The sequence below is a fragment of the Acipenser ruthenus genome, chromosome 58 (genome assembly GCF_902713425.1).
Source record: "Acipenser ruthenus chromosome 58, fAciRut3.2 maternal haplotype, whole genome shotgun sequence".
Taxonomy (NCBI): Eukaryota; Metazoa; Chordata; class Actinopteri; order Acipenseriformes; family Acipenseridae; genus Acipenser; species Acipenser ruthenus.
Window position 1 is genome coordinate 1,220,543 of NC_081246.1, and position 13,644 is coordinate 1,234,186.

The 13,644-nt window shown below is 39.8% G+C and overlaps 1 protein-coding gene across 1 annotated transcript in view; it reads right to left on the minus strand.

The window, feature by feature from the left end:
* Positions 1–1,024: 1,024 nt before the first annotated feature.
* The window catches only part of LOC117407591 (myosin heavy chain, fast skeletal muscle), a 30,657-nt gene continuing 18,037 nt past the window's right edge, over positions 1,025–13,644 (minus strand). Inside the window, 9 exon segments of the mRNA XM_059017873.1 lie at positions 1,025–1,176; positions 2,334–2,465; positions 5,666–5,761; positions 10,577–10,681; positions 10,758–10,928; positions 11,246–11,371; positions 11,464–11,667; positions 11,763–12,071; positions 13,081–13,205. Coding sequence (XP_058873856.1) covers positions 1,159–1,176; positions 2,334–2,465; positions 5,666–5,761; positions 10,577–10,681; positions 10,758–10,928; positions 11,246–11,371; positions 11,464–11,667; positions 11,763–12,071; positions 13,081–13,205 — 1,286 coding nt within the window. The 3' untranslated portion in view covers positions 1,025–1,158.

The window sequence follows — 13,644 nt, forward strand, 5'->3', positions numbered from 1 at the left end:
TACGTCCGTTGGAGCGATGAAGAGACTCGGAAGAGGATATGATGAGGCAGCTTGATACAATGCACAACACGAACATTGTTTAACCCACTCTCAAAATAAAATGTGGTGTGGAATCTTTTGACTTATTTCTCGGGAATCAACAATACTCAGTATTCCAATTCTTTATTTAGCAGAAGCAGTCATACAAGCACAGTGCAAATGAGGATGCTAGATTTGGTATAAAGAGATACAAAATAAGCTACTGAAACAAAAATGTGATACAAAATAGAAGTACACCATCGGGATACAAAAATAAAGATAGCAGGACCATCATATCGCTGGTGTACAATTTTTGCTGGCGGCTGAGGCAGATGTTCCTCCACTTGCCTGAACACCTCCTTACCGGGGCTTTCACAGTTAACAGCATGAGAATCTAAGTGGTCCATCAGCATGGCTAATTTAAATCTGCCCCCCCCCCCCCCCTCCTTCATTTGCATAGCGTTCGGGGAAAAGTAGATGTTCCAAAGGGAAATGAGAGTCTTCACATGTAAACACAAAAAAGGCACCATGTCCACGTTTATTTCACAAGACACAAATGTCTCGAGAAAAGTCAAACACTCATGTAACATGGCCTATTGTTGCAATCTTCAGAGCTAAATGTAAGCAAACATCTTTTTGATCTCATTCTGTGTTGGTGTGATTTCCTGAATCAGCTACTTTATCAAAGTCCCCTCTCTTTATGATGTCTGCAATGGTTCTGAGTAGGTCTCTGTAGCTGCTAAATATTGAGTTTAAATCAGATTTTCTAATTTCTGAGCTGTTTTGAAATGGCCAGCTAAGATCATAGTTGAGAGTGTTTTCTTAGATTCCCTATTAAAGTAAGTGGCACAGGTGTCTGCATGGCTACCATGGTCTATGTAGTCAAAGCTACTATTTTTAATTAAAAAAAAAATTCTTCCGAAGTTCCATATTAAGCAGTCCATCAAAAACTAAGTAAAGTATTTTTTTATGAGCAGAATAAAAACTAGCAGAAAAAAAACACACCACAAAGCCTTGAGTAGATGCTTACATGCCATTTTTATTCTCAAAACTACCAGCGCTATTACAGGAACTAGTTCACTGTGAAATTCATATTTTATGAATCTCTCTACATTTCAGCTTGACTCTTCTGGACCTCTTCTACTCTGCTTCTTTAGCCTTTTGAAAAAGAAATAAAAGCATCATTAAATTCCGAGGAAAAACACAGATTTACTGTTGAACTAGTAATTAAACACCTTAAAACATACTAGAACATAACACATGACACACTGATTGACACAGATATTCCTATTTATATACAGTTAATCAATGTAATGAAAAATATGAGCTTACATGTTGGATGTCAACATAGCCAACATATCATGTGCTGTCTTAGAGTGCCTGCAAGCTCCGTGCTCATGCTCCCAAGGCCAGTCAGCTTTGAGTAGACAGTGTAGTGTCCAGTATGTTATTTAGCAGACCTGTTTTGTAGCCTTTAGGGGGCTCTGCACACTGGATGTTTGCTGCAGATTTAGGGGTGGCCTCATTAACACATAGGTTTGATGGACTTTGCAAACTGTACACAACATTTTCACAATGCCTCATATCCTATATGTTAGTTCAAAGACTATAAAATGGAACAGTCATTGTTTGCGTGATAATTGACTATGACGACACTGTTTCTCTGCTAGAGCCATCCACTCTGCTTTCTCAAGATATATATATATATATATATATATATATATATATATATATATATATATATATATATATATATATATATATTTTTTTTTGTTCATTATATTTTGGGAAAGTATAAAACATAAATGAAACTCAGGAATTCTTGTTTTATACATTTCATTTACAGTACTACCTACTTGCGGCATTGCTATCTATCAGAATTGTGTTACTGTTCCAGAGTTTACTGTTTAAGCACTATAACTTGTTTGTTAAAGACATCAAATCCTTTTGTGTTACTATCAGACAGTCACGACTATACCGTAAGGCATTGACCCTGTGTGTAGTGTGCACCTTGAGGCACACCTCTGTTAGGTTAAAGGTTACTTTGTGTAGTGTGTAACACGACACTCAAGAATATAGTTCTGAATAGTGAGCTGTATTATTTTTGGTAAGAAAATAAAAAATAGCGAGTGGTTTTACCGATGTTTATCATACATAAATTTATTTCAGTCAAATATTTTTGGGGAATTTTACATTTAACAAGCTTTACCAATTAATATCGAAAGAAGTAGCAAGTCTAAAATAATTGTTTAGATATCTCACATGATAAATGACGTGTGACATCCCTACCACTGTGATTTAATCTTTTAACTTACCTTTCCCAGATCACGGCTTTTAGTCCTCAGCTTGTTGACCTGGGATTCAGCGATATCAGCGCGCTCCTCACTCTCCTCAAGCTCGTGCTGCACCTTCCTGAACCTAGACAGGTGGGTGTTGGCTTGTTCCTCCTGAAAGGCAAATACAGTGAACAGGAACATTTGGTTTACTTGTGTCATGATCATGTTTTCTGTTTATAACACATTCTCAGAAGTGCATCAAATTTAAATTCAGTTTCTTAAATTTAAATGTACTAATAGATAAAGTTGCTATTTTAAAAGTTGAATATGTTTTGACATACAAATAAATACAAGTTCTAAACAAAACTTTAAAGAATGTTTTGCAACTGTTTTAAGGACTCTTTTGTTAAGATTATATATAATGTCTCTACGACAATGCAAAAGTTCATTTTTTATTTTTAATATGGACTGGCTCAGAAATTAATTTATTCAAGTTTAAAGATTATATAAATAGTAGTTATCCAACTTTAAAGTTCACAATGGAGTACAGTCAAACTAAAATATATTTCCTTGATCTGTTAATTCCAAACAATACAGTTGGTAACATTTCTAGATCAATCTTTCGAAAGCCTATGGACAGAAATACCATTCTACATGCAGAACGTGATCACCCAAAACACATGATTAAAAACATTCCATATGGCCAATGTATACGCATGAAAAGAATATGTAGTGATACATCAGATTATAAGATTCAAGTCAAAGACATGCAGAATAGTTTTTTGTCTAGAGGCTATAAAATAAATACAATTCAATCCCCTCCGAGATTTTGTTATAGACGGGATAGAAATATTAAAGATTTTGTAGTTTCGTCCATGTATATGAAAACTGGTTAACAAACTCTTTACATGGTAATTTCCGATGTAGTAAATGTACACATTGTTCAAATACATATAACATCAATCATTTTAATCATCCACATACAGGTAAAATATAAGCTACATGATTAAATAATTCATTAATTGCAATACCACTCGTGTGATTTATATGCTTAAATGTCGTGCGGATTAGCCTATGTCGGACAAACAAAAAGGAATCTGAAAATACGCATTGGTGAACATAAAGCTGCAATTCAAAATAACATTGATTACACTACAGCACGACATTATAAGAAACTGAATCATGGCTCTGCATCAAGCTTAAAATATATAGTGATTGAAAAAGTAACAATCACTGAAAGAGGAGGTAATATAACTAAACAGCTTTTGAGAAGAGAGTCTTTCGGGATTTTTACTTTAAAAACAATGGAACCACATGGGTTAAATGAAACCCTGGATCTCAGTTCTTATCTCTGATAGATATACTCTGTCATTATTAATTAAGAATTGAAATGGATTAAAGATTAAGTAAACATTGCTGATATGTTTATGTATAGGAGTGTTTAAGGCATAATTGTTACTTAATTGAAGTTGATTAATGCATAAATGAATATTCTGGTGTGTACGGTTACTGATAATGTGAATTGTTCATGTATTTGGTAATCTGTTGCTAACGGCATCATTCTGTTTTCACATTGATGGTTGCAGGCTACACATGATTTAATGGACTATACAAATGACAAGTTATCTTTTGAAGTTCAGGATAAAGAATCTGTTGGTATTACATACATTTAGTATACTCTTTTATAAGGGTTATTTAATTGTTTCATGAAATTAAAACATACATAAGAATTGTTTGCTTGCCCATTTGTAAAATCTGTAATTAAAAAAAATGATTTAGAGATAACTTGTTGTTTTACAGTTAAAGTTCAATTAATTTGTTAACATTGAAATTGTTGATCGATGTTTTAGATTTAAAATTGTTTTAGATGCAATGATTATTTAATGTTTATTGATTAAATGAATTATTTAATTGACACAGACATAACATATTTAACTAATTGTTAACATAGGGTGGTATAAATGTAAAGTCAGCTTTCAATTCACAATTAATGTGAACCTGATGAAGACACGGTGGTGTCAATATCTATCTATCTATCTATCTATCTATCTATCTATCTATCTATCTATCTATATATATATATATATATATATATTATATATATATATATATATATATATATATATATATATATATATATATATATATATTAGCTCAAAGAGCCAGCTGCTCACTGGTAAATCAGTTACATATGTGAGCAGGAGGATGATGGGAAATGTAGTTCTGAGAGGTCCATGCGGGTACATGGGAAGCCATCTTGAGGCATGGAATGCAATTTAAAAGTTAAAAAAGTAAAGTTGTAGCAACACATGGGAACATGTAACACAATAAAATAAAAAGGTCCTTATGTACCCTATCAACCCTCTTTAAAAACAGTTGAAAGGGATTTCATGAACTGCAAACTTGATTTAGCTAATCAGTTTTAACCCTTTGCAGACTGAAAATTTCTACCCTTTTCAGGTCCGCCTGCCATGACTTGACTGTAGGGTTTGTATCAGTGCTAATATCCACTAAAGTACAGCATTATACCTTTCTAAAATGTTAAAGGTCTGGGGAGTATTAAGAAAATAATGTTATCACTCAATATGTTATAATTACCTAGACTGAATGTAAATAAAAGTTTCACAGAATAAATTTCTCTCATTCTCATAAGTTCAATTTAGTGAGCTCTTACCTAAAAACTGTAAAATGACCATTGCTAGCCACAGCTCTTAGAAACTAGGATCTGAAATAATTTTATAAATACCATGCATGGTTTTGATTTTACACAAAATTGTTTGACAGGTGTGCAGGCTCAGCTACTAGATTCTTTACTAGAATCAGTGTCAGTGTGAAGAAGTTTGACGTGTGAGAGATCTTCTTCTCCCTCTGTCACCCCATCAACTTCATCTGTCATTTTCTTTTCCTTTGCCTTAGTAAACCTTGTTGGTGATATAGAGATTTAGTATGCTTTCCAGTAATCTGTGCACTTTGAAGCAGTGGTATACAGTAATCCAAACCACAGCTACAGAAATGCTGCACCACATTTAAAAAACATATCTTTATTGGGTTGGGGCTTAGTGAAATGTGGTTTAGACAATTTACTATGATTTCAGGTAAGCTTTGTAGATTTGATTGCCAAATCTCTCGGCATAAAACAAAAAAATAATAACACTCTGCTTAAAAAAGGATTACGAAATAGTCTGCTGAAGTCTGTTATGCTAATTTAAAGAAAAAAAAATAGCACTCTTGTTATATGCAATTACTTCATCGATCTAATTCGATTAGAATTATAAGGATCCGTCCACAAAGAATTAAGGTTAGTAATTCAAGAAAACAACAATGTCCTAAAAAAAAGGGGGATATATCAAAACCACAAAAGAGTGACTTACAGCTTCCTCAGCCTGCCTCTTGTAAGCCTTCACTTTCAGTTGCAGCTTATCAACCAGATCCTGGAGTCTGGCCACATTCTTCTTGTCTTCTTCAGCCTGCAGGCAATAAAAACATATTATTATTATTATTATTATTATTATTATTATTATTATTATTATTATTATTATTATAAGGAATAATGTGCCCCCATCTGTGCATTATAACGTGACGTGACCACGCGTGTGCATGTTGGGAAGAAAAACTAGTGAAAGTGCCCGCAAAAAACGACTGCAGTATTTTAACGGTGAAATCAACACCCACTTACACATGGAAACACGAGCTTCTAGTGAAAATGTTAATTAGCTCACTCAAGTACCTTACCTAAAGCCACATGGGAATACGTAAATTACCATGGTCCAAAGACGGCAGCAGGAAAGCTAATGTTTTGTTTGCAGTATTTTCCTTATCAGATTGATGTTGCAGATAACCTCACTTTTTACTCAGTTTTCCCTAAAACTTTGCATAACCCTAATTATGCATGGATCTAAATGTGTTTGTAAAGTATCACACAGATTGTATTACCAAGTTTCTGTTTAAAATGAATTATGTCTGAGCAAAACCTGTGTCCATCCTCCATCAGTAAACTCGTGGTTCACTTCAGTACACTTCAGTAGTATCCGCCACCTCCCTTTCAATAGCCCAAACGCCTGTTCAACCACCACTCGGATATGGCCCAGAGTCAGAGGCAGATAGGTAAGTGATCCTGCTTCAAGTAATTAACATTAACTGTATTTAATTAACATTATAAAGGTGGTGTTGTTTTAATTAAGTGATTTACTGTTTGTGATTAGTACCAGGTGAGTGTGGTTAAATTGAATAGAGGTTGATTTGCAATTTGATTGGTTTATACAACTTCTATCCATCTAGTTAGTATAATAGACAGCTAGCCTATTTGTGCGCCAGCACGAAGCATCAGCCAACTGAACAGCCTCTCTACCAAAGAGCCGGGAGTCTAGCTGTGGGAGTCTAGCTGTGGGAGTCCAGCGAGGAGAGACTGGGGGGAGAGGCTGTTGGAGAAATTCCAAACCTAGCAGCGCTGTGGAAGACACCAACTACTAGACAGGTCTGTACCCTCCCCCCACCGCTCCTGCCCCCACTACTACTGTACCTATCTGTCTCACCTGTCCTGCTATGACTGTCTCTCACATCCCTGCTCTTCTGTCCTCTCACTCCTGTCCTCTCTCCACCGCTGCTCCCTTAACCCCTAACCTCATCCCTCTGCCTCTCCTCCCCTCCCTCTCTCTCCCCTCCCACACTCTCTCTCTGGTACCCTCTGGAACTGTCACTCCTCTGTTAACAAAGCTGATTTCATCTCTGCCTTTGCCTCCCACCTCTCTCTCTATTTCCTTGCTCTCACTGAAACCTGACTCTCTCCTGATAACACTGTAACTCCTGCTGCCCTGTCCTCTCTCTATGTCCTGTCCCATACTCTGTGTCTCACTGGATGGGGAGGTGGGACTGGTCTTCTCCTCTCTCACTCCTAACTCTTTTGGGTCCTTTCTGACCTCTCCTCGCCCTATGTTAACACTTTTGAATTTCATGCTGTCCAACTAACCTCTCCCTGTCAACTCCTGTTAATTGTACTGTACACACCCCCTGGAACTCTCAGTCACTTTCTCGATTAACTCGACTATCTCCTCTCCTCCTGTCTACCCCAACTGTCCTGTTAGGTGACTTCAATATCCATCTCTCCAACCTCACCCACTCTGCCGGATTCCTTCCTCTCCTTCACTACTTCAACTTCTCTCTCTCTCCATCCCCTCCTACCCACAAACCTGGCAGTCAACTGGACCTCACCTTCTCCAGGGTCTGCTGCCCCTCCACCATCTCTGTCACCCCTCTGGACCTCTCTGATCTCTATTTCATCTCTTTTTTTCTGTCTCTCCCTACTCCACCTACCCCCGCTGTCACCTCTCACCATAACCTCCGCTCTCTCTCCCCCTCTGTCCTTGCATCTACCGCTCTCTCTCCCTCCTATCAACTTCTTCTCCCAACTCTCTGTAAACTCTGCTACCTCCAGCCTCTTCTCCTCCTTCACTTCCTCCCTTGACTCCCTCTGTCCCCTCACCGGCCCGCCCCTCCCCTCCCCAACCCTGGCTCTCCTCCCTCTGTGCTCTGCTCAGCAAGAACCAACTGCACTCTGCTGAAAAGAAATGGAAGACAACCAAACTCCCTGCTGCCCTAGACCTCTACCGCTCCCTCTTCTCCTCCTTCTCCTCGACTCTCTCCTCTGCTTAACGCTCCTATTTCTAACCTGTTATCCAGAAACTATTTTCTACCTTCTCCTCCTTCCTCAACCCTCCCGCCCTCCTCCTCCCGAATCTATCTCCTCTGATGACTTTGCCTTTCTTTCTTCTCCTCTAAAATCTCTGATATCCGCATACTCTTTAACACCTCTCCCTCCCCCCACCCCCTCCCGCTCCAACCCCAAAACCCTCTGTCTCCCCTACTAAGTTACCCTCCTTCTCCTCCTTTTCTCCCCTCTCAGACTCTGACCTCTCCTCCCTCCTCCAGTGCCACTTACCCATCACGTGTGCCCTGGACCCCCTCCCCACTCACATCTTTCAATCTCCTGCTCTACTCCCCTTCATCTCCCTTCTCAACTTCTCTCTCCTCTCTGGCCTCTTTTCATCTGCCTTCAAACAAGCCTCTATCACCCCCCTCCTCAACCCCCCTCGACCCCACCTCCCTCCAGAACTACTATCGTGTCTCCCTCTTACCCTTCCTCTCTAAAACCCTCGAGCGGGCAGTATACCACCAACTCTCTGCTTTCCTGTCTAACCACACTCTGCTCAACCCCCTTCAATCTGGTTTCCGCTCTGCTCACTCAACTGAAACTGCTCTCCTGTCTGTCACTAACTCACTAAACTCTGCTTGTGCTGTCTCTCTATCCTAATTCTCCTCGATCTCTCTGCTGCCTTTGACACTGTTGATCACTCTTGTTCTGCTATCCTCTCTCACTGACCTGGGAATCTCTGGCACTGCTCTGGCCTGGTTCTCTTCCTACCTCTCCGACCGCATGTCACCCTCTCTCAACAGGAGTCCCCCAAGGATCGGTCTTGGGTCCTCTCCTGTTCTCTCTCTGTAGTTTCTCATACCATTTCTATGCTGATGATGCTCAGATCTTCCTCTCTTTCCCTCCTCTGACCCCACAATCCCCTCCCATATATCTACCAGTCTGTCTGCTACCTCCTCCTGGATGCACCTGCATCACCTCTAACTCAACCTTTCTAATTCTGACCTCCTTTTCTTCCCATCCTCATCTTCCCCCTCCTCTGATCTTTCTGTCTCCATTCCTCTGGAATCTACCACGCTCTCTCCCTCCTCCTCAGCCAAGAACCTTGGAGTAACCCTGGACCTCTGCCTCTCCTACTCCCAGCACATCTCCACTCTAGCACGCACCTGACGATTCTTCCTGAGCAACATACAAAGAATCCGACCCTTCCTCACCAACTACTCCACACAACTCCTCGTCCAAGCCCTGGTACTCTCCTGCCTAGACTACTGCAACTCTCTCCTGACCAGCCTCCCTGCGTCCGCCACCCGTCTGCTCCAGCTCATCCAGAACTCTGCTGCTCGTCTGGTGTTCTCTCTGCCTCCACTGGCTACTCCATGCTACTCCACTGCACCGCTCACTCCACTGACTCCCAATCACCGCTCACATCCAGTTCAAGGCTCTTGTACTCGCCTACCGATGCCTTTACCAGACTGCACCAAGCTACCTCCAGATCCTCATCTCTCCCTCAACCCCCCACCCGACCTCTCCGCTCTGCCTGCAGTAGAAGACTGGCTCTACCTCCTCTACGCTCCTCTTCCTCCAGAGCCCGCTCCTTCTCCACCCTCGCCCCGTAGTAGTGGAACAACCTTCCTACGGATGTCAGGACTGCCCAGTCCCTGACCACCTTCCAACGCCTCCTCAGGACACACCTCTTCAGACAACACCTGTAAACCTCAACTCTTCTCTTCTGGACAATATGGCACTCTGCCTTTAATGCACTTTAACTTGCACTTATCTGCTCCCTATTTTACTGTATTTAATCCTGCACTGAACCCAATCTGTAGTATCTTTATTTCACTTGCACTCATATCTAACCCTGATGTAACTATCAGCACTGTTATCTGCTCTTGAACTGCCCCGATATCAAATCGTAATGTGTTTTGTATTTGCTCTTATTAGGACTGAAGTCATTGGAGTGGGCATTCCCAGAAAAATGAAAGGCTTCACATGGAAACGCAAAAAGGTACCAAGTCCATGTCTCGAGTAAGAGTAAACACACATGTCACACTAAGCCAATGTCACCAGAAACCTGTGAAAACTACATGTATTCTTACTGAGAATCAAAGTAGAACATTAATTTGACTTTTTTGGAGGGTGGAGTTGGATGGTTTCCTCGTCACTCAAAGCCTCTGTTTTCAGAGGGCCATCAGTCTAAACCACCTAACATCCCACAGAGGGCATGTGGCTATGGTAATAAATAAATATGGTTCGTAAAATTACTTGCATTATTCTCTATTCTACAAATTACTTCTGTAGATACAACTCTAATTCTGCAGGCCATTGTTGGCAGTGTTTTTTCTGTTCATATACTTTTGGTAGAGTTTGTTTCTTAAAAACTGAGGGTTGCAGTTTTATCATCACCCTTATACACGGGTAATGTTATTATACACAGGTCTCGTGCCACCACCGTGTATAAGACTGTAAAACACTGAAGTTTATAGGAAAGTTATCGTTCACCATGTAGAAGAAGAAGAAGAAGAAGAAGAAGAAGAAGAAGAAGAAGAAGAAGAAGAAGAAGAATGCATTATGAATGTCTAAACATGATCATGTAATGCTGAAACTTCATTAAGACTTTCAGAAGCTGGTGTATTACCTGGTAGGTGAGCTCCTTGGCCCTTCTTTCATATTTCCGGACTCCTTTAACTGACTCAGCACTACGTCTTTGTTCAGCTTCAAGCTCATTTTCCAGCTCGCGCACCTGGAAATTATTGCAACTATTAAATCCAGTTCAGTTTCTTGTACAAGGGAATTATTAGTCTGTATGTTCAGCTCACCCTGCTCTCCAGTTTCTGGAGCTGTTTCTTTCCACCCTTCATGGCCAGCTGCTCAGCCTCATCCAGACGGTGGGTCAGGTCCTTCACTGTCTGCTCCATGTTCTTCTTCATTCTCTCCAGGTGAGAGCTGGTGTCCTGTTCCTTCTTGAGCTCCTCTGCCATCATGGCAGCCTGATATTTGAATAAAATATATGAATGGAGTGAAGTGATTTAGAACTGTAGCAACAGTAGGAGTGGGGGGATTGTAAGGGATTCAGCCACTGGAGCTAACCCCAATAGCTTGATGGAGGAGCTCTGACCCCTCAACACTATATTGATTAGTAAAAGTGGCCGCAGCCAGAACCAGAAATGAATACCTTAACTGGTGTGTCCAATAGCTTTGTCACAATTGGTGAGCTAGACTAAGAAGTAAGTGAAAAGAGATTATATTCTGGCTAAGCCAGAAGTCAAGCAGGCAGACAGACATACGGACAGACACTGTGACTCACATCAGTAATAGATTTCTTGGCTTTTTCTTCTGCATTTCTTGCTTCCTGGATGGCATCCTCCACCTCACCTTGCAGCTGGGTAATGTCAGACTCAAGCTTCTTCTTGGTGTTGATAAGACTGGTATTCTGTCAAGGTAAAGGTTGTAAGTTGATGACAACTGATAAATATAAAAAAGAACAAGAAATTATAAATTAGGTGGTAAACAAAATCTTCCAACCTGGGAGTGCAGCAGCTGCACACGCTCACTGGCATCAAGGAGCTCCTGTTCAGCCACTTTGCGGCCTCTCTCTGTCTGTTCCAGGACAGCCCTCATCTCTTCAATTTCAGCCTGCATCAGGGTGTTCCTGCGTTCCACCATGGCGAGCTGTTCCTTCATGTCTTCCTGTCCTCGGAGAGCATCGTCAAGGTGCAGTTGGGCATCCTGGACAAAACACAGAAATCAGTAAAATCATTAGGAACATTTTTAAGACAATGGAAGTGTTCTTTAATAGCTGCAATGACAGAAACAGTCCGCACCTTGAGTTGACCTTGGACGTTTCTGAGTTGTTTCTGAGCTTCAGCTGCTTGGCGATTGGCATGACTGAGCTGAATTTCCATTTCATTCAGATCTCCCTCCATCTTCTTCTTCACTCTCAGGGCATCGTTGCGGCTCCTAATTTCAGAGTCGAGAGTGCTCTGCATAGAGTCTATCACTCTCTGACTGTTTCTCTTCAGCTGTTCAAGCTCCTCATCTTTCTCTGCAATCTTTCTGTCAACCTCAGACTTCACCTGGTTCAGCTCAAGCTGGACGCGAAGAATCTTTGACTCCTCATGCTCCAACGTGGCCTTTTAAAAAAACATACAATGTAAAAGCTGTTAAAACATGTCTGTGTGTTTACATTCCTCCAATTGAAGGAAATACATTGATTCAACTAGCCTAGCTTTTGTTATAACCAAAGCATTTTAATTTCTAAAGTTACGAAAAAAAGATAGTTTTGTAATATCGTACCTGAAAACATGACAGCACGATGAAGTCATCAGCAATTACACCAAGTAAACAATATTTAATTAAAAAGAACTGTAATTACATGAACCTGCTCCTATGCTAATGCGATTGCATGGATATATTTTTATGTTTTGCAACAGTGCTGATCACTTGAAAAATATTTTCTCAACAGTAGCACATGATAATAGATGTGATAACAGTGAGCATATGATTGAAAATGACAATAAACACTTAACAAGTTATCTGTTCCTGATGATGATTTATTTTTAAGTTTCAAACTGTGCTTTATTTTACACAGCTCTGTAAAATATTTCTTATTGTCGTTGTAAATGTATTCCGGTTGTGTTTTCACAAGGCAGTAAACAGACTTGAATATATGTTGCAAGACTAGCAAATAACTAATTCGTCACGTAAACATGACCTTTCTGTAGCCCTACTGAAGAGCTAGAGCTGTGAAAACAGGGATATGTATTTCTTCATTGAGTTTAATCAGAGATTACATATTGCCTAGGACTACAACCCCACAATGCAATGCAGGTATGACACATTCCTGAGGAAAAGCTGAAATCAAAATGATTTCATATCAAAAAGATAAAACAAAGGTAAGACAAATAATAACTTATACAATATGAATAGGTTTGAGCACGATATATATTAAATCACACTGACGGTTACTGATTGACACATGTAAAGGGCAGCCGGTGTTGAGTAAGTTACAGATTATATTCAATTTAATTAATACCTAACAATTGCACATTTCTTAAAGGTAATCTCTCAGAAAATACGAGTGTTTGCACACCCATACTAAAAACAATGGAGATGAGAAGGTGTGTGTTTTTAAAGAATTACCTCTGCTTCCTCCAAGGCGGTTTGGATTTCTGACTTTTCAGTTTCAATCTGCTTCTTTGACTTCTCCAGCTCATGAATAACTTTCCCACCCTCACCAATCTGTTCAGTCAGATCAGAGATCTCCTCTACAAGATGGAGATGATAAATAATGCTGTTAATATGAGAATCCAAGATTTAACTGGGTGGTTTTCATATATAATATCAGATTGTGGAATGTGGAATGTCACACTTTAAACCAAATTCAGTTACAAGTATTTATAGTTATATGGATATAGCTTATCAAGCATTTAATAGTGTTATATGTATGTACTGTCTGTATTATAAAAAATAACAGATGGGCCTCTTCCGTGAGCTACAGGAAAATAATTCCATCTCGGGTTTCGAAGGTCGAGTAATTTATAAACTGTCACAGAAACCCGAGATGGGATTGTTTTCAAGTGATGGTCTCGAGGAGTCGAATGGGTCAAAGTTCAAATATATTTTCCTCTAGAGGAATTATCACTTTTTGACATCACTACTGTGATATTATGCCTTTTTTTAATGGCTCAGGATGCAAATATAGCC